Source organism: Limanda limanda, chromosome 4 (genome assembly GCF_963576545.1).
Source record: "Limanda limanda chromosome 4, fLimLim1.1, whole genome shotgun sequence".
Taxonomy (NCBI): domain Eukaryota; kingdom Metazoa; phylum Chordata; class Actinopteri; order Pleuronectiformes; family Pleuronectidae; genus Limanda; species Limanda limanda.
The window spans coordinates 19171529-19184576 of NC_083639.1; the positions used below are offsets into that span (position 1 = coordinate 19171529).

Consider the following 13048-nt stretch of genomic DNA (forward strand, 5'->3'; position numbering starts at 1 on the left):
CTTCACACAGAGGCTAAAGGGCACTGTCCCATGGACATACGTCTGAGCAAACACAGCCACTGCTCCAGGTTCCAGCGTTTTTTTCTCCTCACAAAGTTCCTTTGAAAAAAGAAATACAAAGCTTGTGTGATTATTGCTCAATCCAAAGCAGCCTGAAAATGAAGCGGTACACCGACGGCTCTTTGACACCAACCAGTGAAGAGTATTACCCAGTTTATTTAGATTCCTATCCTGCGCAGCCGTTTCAGGAGTCATAAAAGAGCTGCTTATCTCCATGAAAGCTGAGCAAGAGAGAGACTAATATATATATATATATATACATATATAAGTGTATATGTATGAACAGCAGCCGAGAAGGGAGAACGGCAGAAAGCAACAGGGTTGGACGGTTGTTTCCAACTCCCCTAGCACTTAGAGGTTCCCTCCGGCACCGTCTGCACTGAAATATTAATCGTGTTTGACAGCTGTTTTAGCTACGAAAACAAACATGAGACCGGCGCTTTTTGGGAAAGTGTGGAGACATACGCTCCGACGCGGACTGGCTCAGATAAGGAACAACTGTTGTGTGTGCAAAATTAGAACAGGCTCAAGACTCCGACAGTATGGAAGCAGCCTCATTAGGAATGTGGTGTTGTTCACACTGCTTAACAACAGCTCATTAGAAATGGGCTGTTGTTAGGCAGTGTGAAATTATGACAAGGCGTACTGCATCTCAGCTGTCATGTTCTCCAGAGCAGCATGGCATTGCACAAAGTCTCCTTCCATTCTATAGCGTTGCTCTGAAAAGACCATATCAGTATTTGTACCAGAGTTGATGTGTTTTCAAACGAAAACGTAGTAGTGTGGTTGAGAACTAAATGGAAGAGTGTATATTGTAGTTTGTAATGTTCGTACAGATATCAGCAGGTCAGAGTCTGAAAGAGTCAGGTCTCGTGTGTGACTGCTCTTTCGGATGATTCTTCTATCATTACATCCCTGTAATCCCAGCGCTCCTTACAAGGTGGTATAACGATGCTCGGCACTCTCTATCACACGCACACACACACACACACAAATGCAAAGCTCTACCATGGCGGAAGCAATTTGCAGCATTAAGCTGCCTGATAGCACATGTCCACTGAGAGTTGAGGAGTGATTTAACGGACATTGCTCACACCAATTAGAGGGAATCAGCCAGGCAACGCTGCTGACGACAAGTGGATGCCGCCGCCGTCAACACACAGCCACCCACACTGCGGAAAAGGGCTATTTCACTGTTTCTTTTGTGATTAAGAGCATGAAAATAGCCCATTTAGATAATCCCCCCCCCCCCCACGTCAGCACTGTCAGCTTGAGAGACACTGACACATCCCATGCACTCGTTCCCTCATTATCATACGACAGTCATTTCAAGAGGGCCGACTACAAAGCCACCGGAAGAATGAGCTGAAGGGAGCGGCCACCTGCTTCCCTGTGGCGAGCGGCAGAGCGCCGGCCGAGCCTGGAGCGACATGACACAGTACGAAGGCCACAAAAAAGGGAGAGAGAGCCGAGCCGCGACACAGCTGCGCGAGGAAGAGGGTGCACAAAGGGATTTCTATTTGCGCACCCATTGGACGAGTCAGGCCTTGGAGAGCACCTGATTCATTTCGTCTGGAGGGCTATTAATCTTTTCAAGCACCAGAATCACTTTGCCTCTCAGGAACGGGAGAGGAGATTGAGTTTTCTTTCACAATCAAGCAGAGGCAGCGTGCTGCTGGGAGAGGGGGGGGGCGTTGAAGACTCTGTCCTTGCTGAGGCTTTTCTCACTCAAAACAAAAGCAAAGGAGGGGACATTATCAAATTAGTGATAATTCAGAAATTTCTATTCACAGTGAGACGAGCAAGGTGATAGTTCATATGAAAGAGCCAAGTGGTTCACCTAACCTTCACAGACAGCAACCTGAATGATTTCAAATGAGTCAACGTGTTAGTTCATACGGTCAAACTCCTTCTCTATACATATAACGGATAGTTATAAAGTCGAAAGCCTCTCACTGTTCTTACTGTAGCACATGTACTTGTGTAGGTTCTGCAGAAGAGATCCCTTGAGTATCCTGTGCTTCCTCTTGAGTATTTCATGTAGCCTGACGTTGTCATACTCAATTCTAGTCAGAGTATGAGTCTGAGACCGCTCCATTGGGCTGTGATTAAGGGGCGTTTTTCCACCGCACCAGGGAAAAAAATGCCTCTTCGCTCAATTGGATAGACCTACAACCAATCAGAGCAACGCAGTATGTGCCGTATGTTAAGTAAGCGACCATAGGGGCCAGCTGATAAATTAAACCTTTTTCCGAATCCCGTAGGAAGGATGGCAAAAACATCTTTTCGATCTACAAATGCCTTGATCGCGTTTCTCTGTTCCTCTTTCAAATCGAATGCGCTGTTGATGTCTCCTAAAACAGACTCAATGGCAGCATCTACACATCTCAGCTCTCCAGCGGCAGGCATGTTTGTGGAAAACAAAGTCAACCTAAGCGCTCTTTGATGACGTAGTTGATGACGTATCTGTTGATCATCTGTCCATCATCGTATAAAGCCCGCCCTGACAATGTGATTGGTCCGAACAGCTTCTGTTCAGAGATAATTTCTCCCCAACGGAGCGACTCCAGACCGAACTTCCCGACCGAAAATGTTGTGGGGCTAAGTTCGTCTGGCACCCAGGCTATATTTCATGCACTTGTGCCCAGGATGAAGATGTCCGCCAGGTGAGAGTGAAGGTGAGCGCTCAGGATGTGAAGGTCAGCAGCAGATTCTGGACAAAATCGACCGACTAATTCCACAAACGTCTGTCTGTCTGTTGCTCTGAATGTGAAACACAAATCCTGCAAACTGTGCATCTAATCCACTTCACACGTGGCATGTGAATTCTGAGTGCTCATTAGAACTGCAGTGAGTTTGGACACACGATAGGTTCAATATATGTTAATTTAAAAGTCAATAAACAGGCGATCAGCTCACTGCAACCGTCTGTGTGTATGAGTATGGGTGGGGGGGGCAGCGTGGGGATCGCTAGTTGGCAGAACCAGTTGAATCTTCTTCTACGTCCTCAGCCCAGATAAACTACAGCAGTGGTCAGGAACTGGGTCAAATCACCACCAGATAATTTTGAAAGTTTTGTTTTTATTTCCACACATTGAACTGATGGTGACACTGACATGAACAGTCATGGGTGCAGCTGGTGCTGATCTCTGTGATGGCAGCAACATTCATAGAATCACTTCTTGTTTGGCAGTTTGCCTTCAAAGTAAGAGCGCAATGTTCATTTTCTTGCTGCAATGCTTTATATCGAGCAGGGAGCTCATTACATAATTTTCAATTCATAAAAGATGATGAGCATCATTTTACAACTTGTACCACTCCTTTATTCTTATCCATATAATACCTACTGTGTGGACTTCTGGGGAAACAAAATGACTCTTCCATCATTCAAATGAGATCCTTATGAATCATAAATGAATAAAAGCTCTTATAGGGAAACAAGGAACCAACGCTTCATCAAATTAAGAGCACTTTAATTCAAAGATCTGGTCGAGGTCAAAACTGCTACATTAATAAAACCTTTTCCAAAAGTTGTTTCACGTAAGAGAACATTTATTTAAAAAACAGTTAGAAACAGAAAATATCCCCGTGAAATTTGTCAGTTTATAGAAAAACTGTACAAAGTAACAGAAAACATGTTTGACATTTAATCAACAAAAACTGAATGGAACTCTGAAAGGATACATAATGGAACAGAATGTGTAGATCATCCTCTTGCTGAAGTTTGTCTCAATCTGACGATCACATTTTCTTTATCTGTTTGTTCTTTTTGCTCTTAATGCTTTGTGTTACTTTGTCTGTGGTTTCATATAACTTGTTGTGAGTGCTGTATGGAGCTGAAGCAGGACAATTTGTAGACTAAATAAAAAGAAGGGCTCTCCTTTCATTCAAAAAATGTGTTTTCACTAAAAACACCTGCTCAATAAACACGTAGTTTCATCTGCCTGGTTTTATAAACATGTCTTCTCTGTTACAGATGCACCTACAGACAGAGAAGAGAGTCAGGGTTTCTCCAAATGAAAGAATTAAGTAAAAAGTTGATTCAAGTGCAGGCCATCAAAAACGAAAAAGTGTCTCTAAAGGAGCAAGTTCACGAAATGAAAAGTGAACAGATAACACTTGAGAGGAAGGTCCAACATGAGGAGTTGCTTAAGAGAGAAACCAAGAAAATCAACCTCCCACTAAATCCTACCTCGCATACCTGAACAAGCTGGATATTGTTTAGAGGAAGTGGAGGAGACAGGTGGAGAAGGCAGAACAGTTTTAGGACTCACTAACAAGAAACTATTCTGAAGTAGCTCCAGAGCTTCAACACAGGACCAGAGAACAGTAAATTACACACAGGCAGGTTTAGAAGGAGCACTGAACTAGTAACACCAAGGCGAAAACTAAACTCTAACTTTGTTTTTTACAGTTCTGTATCTAAACGTCCATATGTTGGGGATAAAGTGGAAAACTTGTCAGTGGGTCCTGATTGAAAGGAAGATAAACTGCCTTCAGACATGCACTGAAGTCTGGACATTTTCCTGAACATTTTCAGAAGGGTCTGTAAGTGATAACCCAAATGCCTGAGGCAGTTACTCCAGACATTTTTCGAGAACTTTTCCTGCCAGCCCGTCTGGATTATGTCCATGAGTGAGCCCATGTGAGCGAGAGAGTGTCGACGGATGCAAGGTCCGGCTGCGTTCTTCAAAATGTCTGGACCCAATTTTCCAGAGTTCATGTCTGAAAAGAGCTTCAGAACGCTCTATCTTTCTGAGAGTTCGGTTGGAAGATCAATACCACTCTGATCTGTCCATTGAACATGAAGCCTGGAAGCTGGGGGAACGGTTAGCCTGGCTCTGTCCAACAGCTAAAAACAAATCTATTTTCCACTACCACAAAAGATCATCACTTAAAACATTATATATTCTCCGCCGGGTGCAGGGAGTCATATGAGTTTTTACGTTTGGCAGCAATCAAGCTGTCCATTTCCCCTTCTTTGCACTTGCTACTGGCTGTAGCTTTGTACTGAGGGTGTTCTCTATCTGCTCATCTAACCTTTGACAAGAAGCAAATACAGAGCAAAAAGTTGAACTATTAGGTGGGAAAACGATTTCCAATTATGGATCTTTTGATAGCCCAGCATTGTGGATGTTTCTTTCCCAGTGAGGTCCTCCCACTGGTCGGTCCAGTGATGACATCATCATTAGACGTCTACAAACCATTGGTTCATTATGACGCTCTGCTGCTGTCCAGGTATTAAATGGGAAACGCTGCAGATGGGTTGGTGAAAAGCCAATCTATCATGAGGCGTGGTAGAACCTACCTTCATTATTGCACATGTGCTGTTGCTAATGGGCTAATTTCCAAGGTGGCATACACGAGCGCCTGATCACATTACTCCTGTTTCCTAGGCCCTCGGGGGTCAGAGGGCACACCCTGTACATGGATAAGGGGCTGATTTATCAAATCGGAGTCAAAATAGAGCCCAGACCCATTCATTACTGCCTTGTATAATTCATACGCTACGTTCATTAAAATGTGGCCCAGTCCCTTGAAAAATGTCAGTTGGTGAGGAGTATTAATTGCAGAGGATTCCGGAGAAGTGCTGAGCCTTCGGTCAGACTCCGAGACGGCTGTGCTAATGGCAGAATATGGAGGCCACTTTAAGATGAAAAACGGCAACGGAGCCCAGTGTCACTTAATCAATGTGCAGTGGATGGAGGGGACAGCCGCCTGCTGGGGCACGCACAGTCCCCACACGCGTGTCCCCGGAGTGAGGGGGGGTAAATGGGCTGAGTCTCACGGCGTAACTCATCTCCGTCACTGCGATGGTGACGCTCGCTCCCAAAAGGGGGTTCATGCAAGGAGGTTGTCTCTGCTTGGGAGGTGCCAAACAACACCATCCATCTCGGTAACACAATACTGCCGACACTGCCCATCAGAGGATCCATCATCACCGCCGTCTCCCTGGCAGCCTTCATTCAGCGGAGGATGGAAGAGCCTGAGGCAAACCTGTGGCTGTGCTTGATCAGTCACTCCCTCAACTAGTTCTGACCCGGAAGATCACACAACCTGAGAAACTCTGCTAATGTGGGTCCTTTAGTGCCCCTGAGCAAGGCACCTTACTCCCCCAACATCTGCTCCCCGGGCGCTGTACATGGCTGCCCACTGCTCTGCTCTGTGTGTCTGTCCAAAGATCACACCAGATGGGATAAATGCAGAGGACTAATTTCCCCATTGCATGAGTGTGTCTATGCATGTTTGTGCATGTGTGTGGGATAAATAAAGTGCATCTTCTTCTTCTTCTTCTTCTTCTTCTTCTGTATTTCTTCTCTACCATCATCTTATGGTAATCATCACACGTGGACTCAGGAGAAGTTCAAATCCCCCTCTTAGCCCTGAGGTGCTGCTGACACTCCATGGACTCGACTGAGCCAGCCTAACCTGAGTGTCGGTTTTCTTCTCTCCGCTGCACTTGTGCTCCTCTATCTCGCCGCCCCCCCCGGGCCCCATGGTGCACTTATCTCTCACACAAACGGCTGCCGTGCCGCAGCCTCGCTCGCAGCCCTCATCTATCTGCCTGACATGTGCTTCCTTGTTTGTTTTCTCTCGCCTGCTCGACGCGCCTGATGATATTGAGCTGCGTTGACTGCGCTCCTCCATTCATGCCAGACCAATCAATCCCTCCCGTGTGCTCCACGGCCCCGTTTAGTGCCGACAGAGTCTTTTCCACTTCAATCAATGCCGGGGCTTTAGAAAAGGGGTTAGAGCTTTTCCTGCTATTTATTAGGAAAAGCATAGCTCCCTCAAAGTAGCTCCGCCAGGCATCTCTGCCGAGTGATATACAGCGACAAACAATGAGAAATGTTTGTCAGCTTCCTGGAATGACATTCCTGTCGCGTTTATGAGAGCCAAACATGAATAAACAGGCTCAATATGTTAATATGAGCATGGGTAAATACTTGGGGGAGTTGAGGAGTTTGACACTCTTGTCAGATGTTGGCAGATGCTGTTGAATTACATTGAATAATCAAAATAGGAGCTGAGAGATTATAGTTGTAAAGCAAGTAGGCGTATATACATATAGAGAGCATGAGAGTGAGAGAGGAGCAAAAATTAAAAAAGATAAGACCAGACAAGACACAGAAGGAGGAGGCGGGGTGTCCCTCAATGAAATAGGGAGAAATAAAACCTACACATGCTCGTTAAGCAACCGTATAAATAGGTAATAAGGAATTTAATGAGGCTTCGAGTTCATCTTTTAAGAAAATGTAATTCAAGACGGGAAATAAAGTCCTTTAGAAAAAGGTTAAGGAACAAAATCCCAGCCGCACAAAGCAGATGTTTGAAAAAAATTCCAGAAGTAGAAAGAAAAATATTAGATGAAAAAGGGTCCAACAGGTTTTCTTACACTTGAATGGAGTGAACAGTTCATTTGGGTTTAATAAGAGTCTTTCAAGTTCCACCTCAGCTCCTCTTAGCTGATGAAGTCGCTGTCGTCAGGATGCTCCTCTGGTTGGACAATGAGCAGAGGGTTTCTCCGAGGACTCGGCTCCAGCAGAGTCCCACCGCTGCTCCTCACAGATGTTCCTTCAGTCTTTGCTTCAGTGCTGCTCAGCTGTGAACGGCTCCTCTCCTCTCTGCAGCTGGAGCCCTGAGAGACGTTCAGCTCCTCGGCCACCCGCTCCCCCAGCTCCTCGATCAGCTGTCTGCTGCTTTCTGAAGCTGAGGGGAGGGCGTCCACTTTTCTCTCCAGCGAGAGGAGCGTGCGTGTCGGCTCCTGGGGGATGGGAGAGGCAGTGGAGGTGGGTTGGGGAAGGGGAGGGTTGTCCTTAGACGTCTCTCCTCCTCCTCCTCCTCCTCCTCCCCTCCTGCTGGAGTCGGTGCATCCCTGCCTTTCAGCCTCAGATTCCTCGCTCTCATCAGATGAGCCACTGCTGCTGCAGCTGCTGTCACTGGAAGCGCTGCTGCTGTCACCGCGGGATGTCGAAGCGCCCCTGGGAGCTCCCTGCTCCTCGGCTTCTTCTTCTTCTTCTTCCTCTGCCACCATCGTTGCCGCCTCCTCCAGCTCCTCCAGCTCCAGCTCCAAGTCTTTTTTCCGCAGAGAGGCTTTCTGTAACATTGCAGCAAAGGCTGTCACCTTCTTCGACCTGTGAGGATAAGGAGGTAGAAGCGGGATTAGGAAATTAAAAAGTTGCGTCAGTTTTCTTAATTAATCTGATAAGCGAGTACGCAGAGTGAAACAAAAGAACCATCGAAGTACAACTTCATTAGTGGCACTAGGACTGATGGACTGGATCTGCGTGGTGAAGACATAGCCACAGGATAACCATCTACAAATCTAATACCCATTAAACAGATCCCATTCTCATCTGAATGCTAAGTAGACCGCGTTCTGCCGAGGCGCGGGGGGGCTCAATGAAGTATGGAAATATGGATGTTTAATAATGTAGGGGAGAGGAGCGCTGCTGATACACAGAGCTCTTCTCCTCCCCCCACTGCTGCTCTCCCTGTGAGAGGTGATAAGAGACTGAGAGGGATTACAGAGAGCGGCGCACCCCTCCTCCTCCTCCACACCGCTCCACACATGCAAACACACACACGCACCACACACACACACACACTTTCGCCGCCACATTCTGTGAGTGTATGGCAACAGTTAGAGGCTGCAGCACAGTGCAAGAGGAGATTTAACAACCAGATTTTACTCGAGGAGGATAAAACTGAGCAGGGGCACATTTATATACTAGGCAAGAGCTTTCAGACCTGCACTCAAGTCATTCTGCCATTCTCCGGAGGAGCTGCACGCAAATGACCAAGTGACCGAGCTCCAGAGTTTCTCTGGAGTTTCTCTAGCCAACAGGAAGGAGGATTCACAGGCAGTGAGTGGGCGTGTTGATGACGTTTCTAACACGTGACCGAGCCACGCACGTAGAGGACGCTGACGAAGATAAGGAGTGCCGACGTGCTTGTGCTGTAAAGAAGAAACTCCACCGGAATACATTGTGTCCTGCCTCTACAAGCCACCCCTCACCTAAATGCTCCAGAACTTTCTGTGTTGTTGTGAGCACGTCTGAGCAGAGAATCTCCCGCTACATTTTTCATGTGTGAAAGGCAAACTCCCCATTGTACACTTCTCCAAAGTGCATGTGTGAAAACAGCTCAGATGCTTTTAAAACTTTTAAAATTATTTCAAGAGCAGCCAACGAAGCCTGAGAGAAGAAAACAGAACAGTTTTGACTTAACAATCAGGCAGCACTGGGAACGAACTGAAGGAACCCAGTGAAAAGAAGCCGGGTAACCCTGAAAGGCCAAAGAGTCTGCAGCTGTGCACAAAGTCTGACTGCAATACAGTCAATAAGAGTCTGGAGAGAGAAAGGCTCCAACCTGCAGTCTCGCAGCTAAACGTCTCCAAAGATTAAGATTAAGAGAAAGCCCTCATAAAGCAGTGCATTAAACAATGTTCCTGTCGGCCAGCCTCAGGTTTGTAGCTGTGTCACCGCAGACGACACAACAGACTCCTTGAAGAGAGAGGTGTTTTATTGCTGATGAATGTCCTCCCACAAGGCCCCATTTGTGTAAAGCCATCAGATTGTTGGGAGGCCCCTGTCTGCACATTATTCACGCTGGGAATGCCCGCCATGCTGCCAAAAAACTTAAGTGGTTGCTATTCGTCCCTCAGCGCGGCCCGGGCTTGTGTGCCGCCCCCATTGCCATGGTGATTACGAGCTGACCTCCGTGGGTCACTGCGATTCAGACTACGTCCATTCAGGGTGGGATGAGATGTGTGAGCGAAACTGGTATGTGTGTGTGCGTGTGTTAATGTGAAGAGGGGGGTGTGTGTGTACGTGTGGAGAGGCTACTCTTCCGCTGCCATTCACATTTTCACACTCGGCTCCTGTTGCCCTCTCTGGCCCAATTAACCCACTGCTGAGCACCAGGATGGCTCCTCATTACCGTGCAGTCCTAATGAGCTCCCTATTCCGGAGCCATAAGTGTTTATGGAAGCAGCATGGAGAGGCTGTGTATTCATTTAAGACCTCAGGAGGGACTGTGTAAACAGATCTCATAGATGTGATGTATCGTCTTACACGTTTGTCTCCGTGCACTGAGAAACAGAAAAGAATGAGGAGGGAACGGGAGGAGGGAGGGGAGGGGGAGACTCTCTCTTTCTGACATTCACCTTCATCCAAAAATGTTCTGGCCGTTTTTCTCCGTCACATTGCAGCAGAATTTGAAAACAGTAGCTGAAATCCACTGAAGTCCATCATGCTTAGACGCTTCGGCAACTCGCCAGCTCAAACAGAACCAAGAAGGGATTTTTCTGTCCTGTGGTTTCAATCATGGAGCTGTGAGTGAAATGCACAACACTAAAGCCAAGAAATCTGTAAACTCCTTCAAATAAAACCAATAGGACAAAAAATAAATAAGACATGTCCACCTATCGACCTTCCATGTAAAGTGCTTTGAGATCATGCATATTATGATTTAAAGCTATATAGTATATTATATTATCTATTATATAGTCAAATACTTATATTTATACCGCTACTATATATCATATATTATATCATACTCTCTGTATATTCTTTGTATATATAAGTCTATATATATACGTTATTATTATTATTATATATACTGTTGCTGCCATTATTACTATATACTGCTATTATATTGGTATAATTACTATCATATATTAATATATATTATGTTATATTATATACTATATATACTGTTCTATTTTTATATACTGTCTAACAATAACATTACCATCATATCATCAGTACTATTACCATCATCTTGCCACTGCACTTTATCTACCTATTTATCTTGTGTTTCTGTTTTTTATTCTTTCTACCTCAATATTTTTTATTTTATTCTATTGTATTGTATTTTATTGTATTCAAATATACCGGCTGCTATGACGACTTAATTTCCCTTCGGGGATGAATAAAGTAATCTATCTATCTATCTATCTATCTATCTATAACATTTAATTGAAGAATTAACAGACGGCAAATTACAGTTCACAACATGAATGTTGTCGATATATTTTCAAGTATATATTATATATAAAAAATGTTTTTTAAAGATGTACATATTGTGTAGGAACCAATGAGCTTAAGGGTTTCAGTTGTAAAGGCTGGTCAATAGTATTATAAAGGGCTGTGCATTGATTTGGCGCCTGACACGACTTCACATTCACAGATGTTACTCAGACTTTACTTCCTGGATTGTATCCCACGTCTCACTGGTCCCTGAAGCAACAGGTCTGGGATGCAGGGTGGATTAAGGTCTGATAGCCCGGCTCTTGGAGCTAAACACAACTGTCAGCAAGCAAGTATAAAATCAGAATGTAAAATTCACCATCATAGCTGTTATTACTAAACACAGAGTGTAGCCGAGGCTGATGGAGATGTCATTAGATCTGGACAAATAAAGACTTTAATCTGATGATTGGCTTGGTAGGAAACTTTAATTGATCCACAGCTGTTAAAACTATTTACCCTAATGGGACATGAATGCAAAGTTTCAATGCCAACCTCGTGGAGGCACTACATGAAAAGTCAGAGAGCACCATGAATATCTGCACCGAATTTGATGTCAGTGGTTGTTGAAGCATTTCTAATCCACATAAGTGAACTGATAAGAAACGGAATTTTCAGATTAAACATACTTTCAAAATCAATCAAAACTACTTGTCTCATGTGTCAACAGAGATTGTCTGAAGAGGTGACTTGCCACCGAAACCACTGCATTCTTTAGGCAATCAGATCCAACAATTTGTGGCTTCAGTGTGTTAAGTTGATAAAGCGAAGATTCACAAGTTCTGCACAACTTAAACAGTTTTTTTAGTCTGACTACAGGATATGAAGACATTAATGTAACCTCGACTGATCAGGATGAGTGTCTACAGGCTGTATGGAGACTGCTTCGGTCCCAGGCTCTGTAAAATCCATGTGAGAACTCGCTGCAGAGAGACTGGGGCAGAAGAGCCTCCTGCAGCACAGCCACTTCAAAGATGGCCCTGTATTCTCTTTCCCCCGTGGGAAGTCATTATTGAGTTAGCATTGGAAAGGCGCGCTTGTTTTCTCTCCCCTCCCTTGCTCTGTGGTGGGAGAAGCTCAGCCTGCGGTGAATACAAAGGGCTCTGTCCAGGAGGGGGAGGGATAATGTTGTACACAATCCAGTCATTACTACACCGCTGTTGTGGCTTGCCTTCATTAAACTGAGGAGGGCTGGCTTTTTCAAGGTTGGAGAACTTCTGGCGAGACAAAGACACCTCCATCTGCCAGAGTCTTTAGATAAAAATGGGAAGAGCGAGTGTATGTGTAGGTTCTGTGTGCATGCGTGTCACAGAGCCAAGCTAAATTACAATCTCACATTTCTTTCATCGGATTCGTGTTCATTGAGTAAGGCGAGTCATTAAGCGTGTCTGCGCTCTTGAAGACATTTCAGATAAAGCTTGTCTTCTGATGAATAAATCTGTGTAATACGAGCACCAGATTTCCTCTGTGTAACTCGCAAAAGGCATCGTTCACCAGCTGGGGGGGATAAAAGCGGACACAGGGAGACGTGATCCGTCAGTGAGACTGAACACTGGAACAGTCCGAGGCACTGGATGCAACTCCAGTTCCAGAAATGAGAAACACAGATGTATTTATTCAGCGAGCCAGAGCTGGAGATTATACTTAGAGCTGCATGAGAAAAGAGTTACTGTACTGTAGAAACACTGACACACAGTTTGTTATACTTGTGACAAAAACATCTGCTGACATACTGTATGTTTTTTTTTTTATAAACAAAATCTTATTTTTGTAGCTTTGGCTATGACTCTGCAGGTATGAGAAGCACCCTTAGATCTGATGGCTCTGGGATAGACAATAAAGAAGCATCTGACATGCCTCAGTTTTACACTGCTTACCTGGAAAATAAACTCAATCATTCAAAATGTCAGACAGGGCATCTGACACTTACAGGTTCATATACTGTACTTGCAGTT

At 45.0% G+C, this 13048-nt stretch overlaps 1 protein-coding gene across 1 annotated transcript in view; it reads right to left on the minus strand.

Moving 5' to 3' along the window:
* Nucleotides 1-3154: 3154 nt before the first annotated feature.
* shq1 (SHQ1, H/ACA ribonucleoprotein assembly factor) overlaps nt 3155-13048 on the minus strand; it is a 42265-nt gene continuing 32371 nt past the window's right edge. Inside the window, exon 12 of the mRNA XM_061070167.1 lies at nt 3155-8195. Within this exon, the coding sequence (XP_060926150.1) occupies nt 7523-8195 (673 nt within the window). The 3' untranslated portion in view covers nt 3155-7522. The remainder of the gene's footprint in view (nt 8196-13048) is intronic.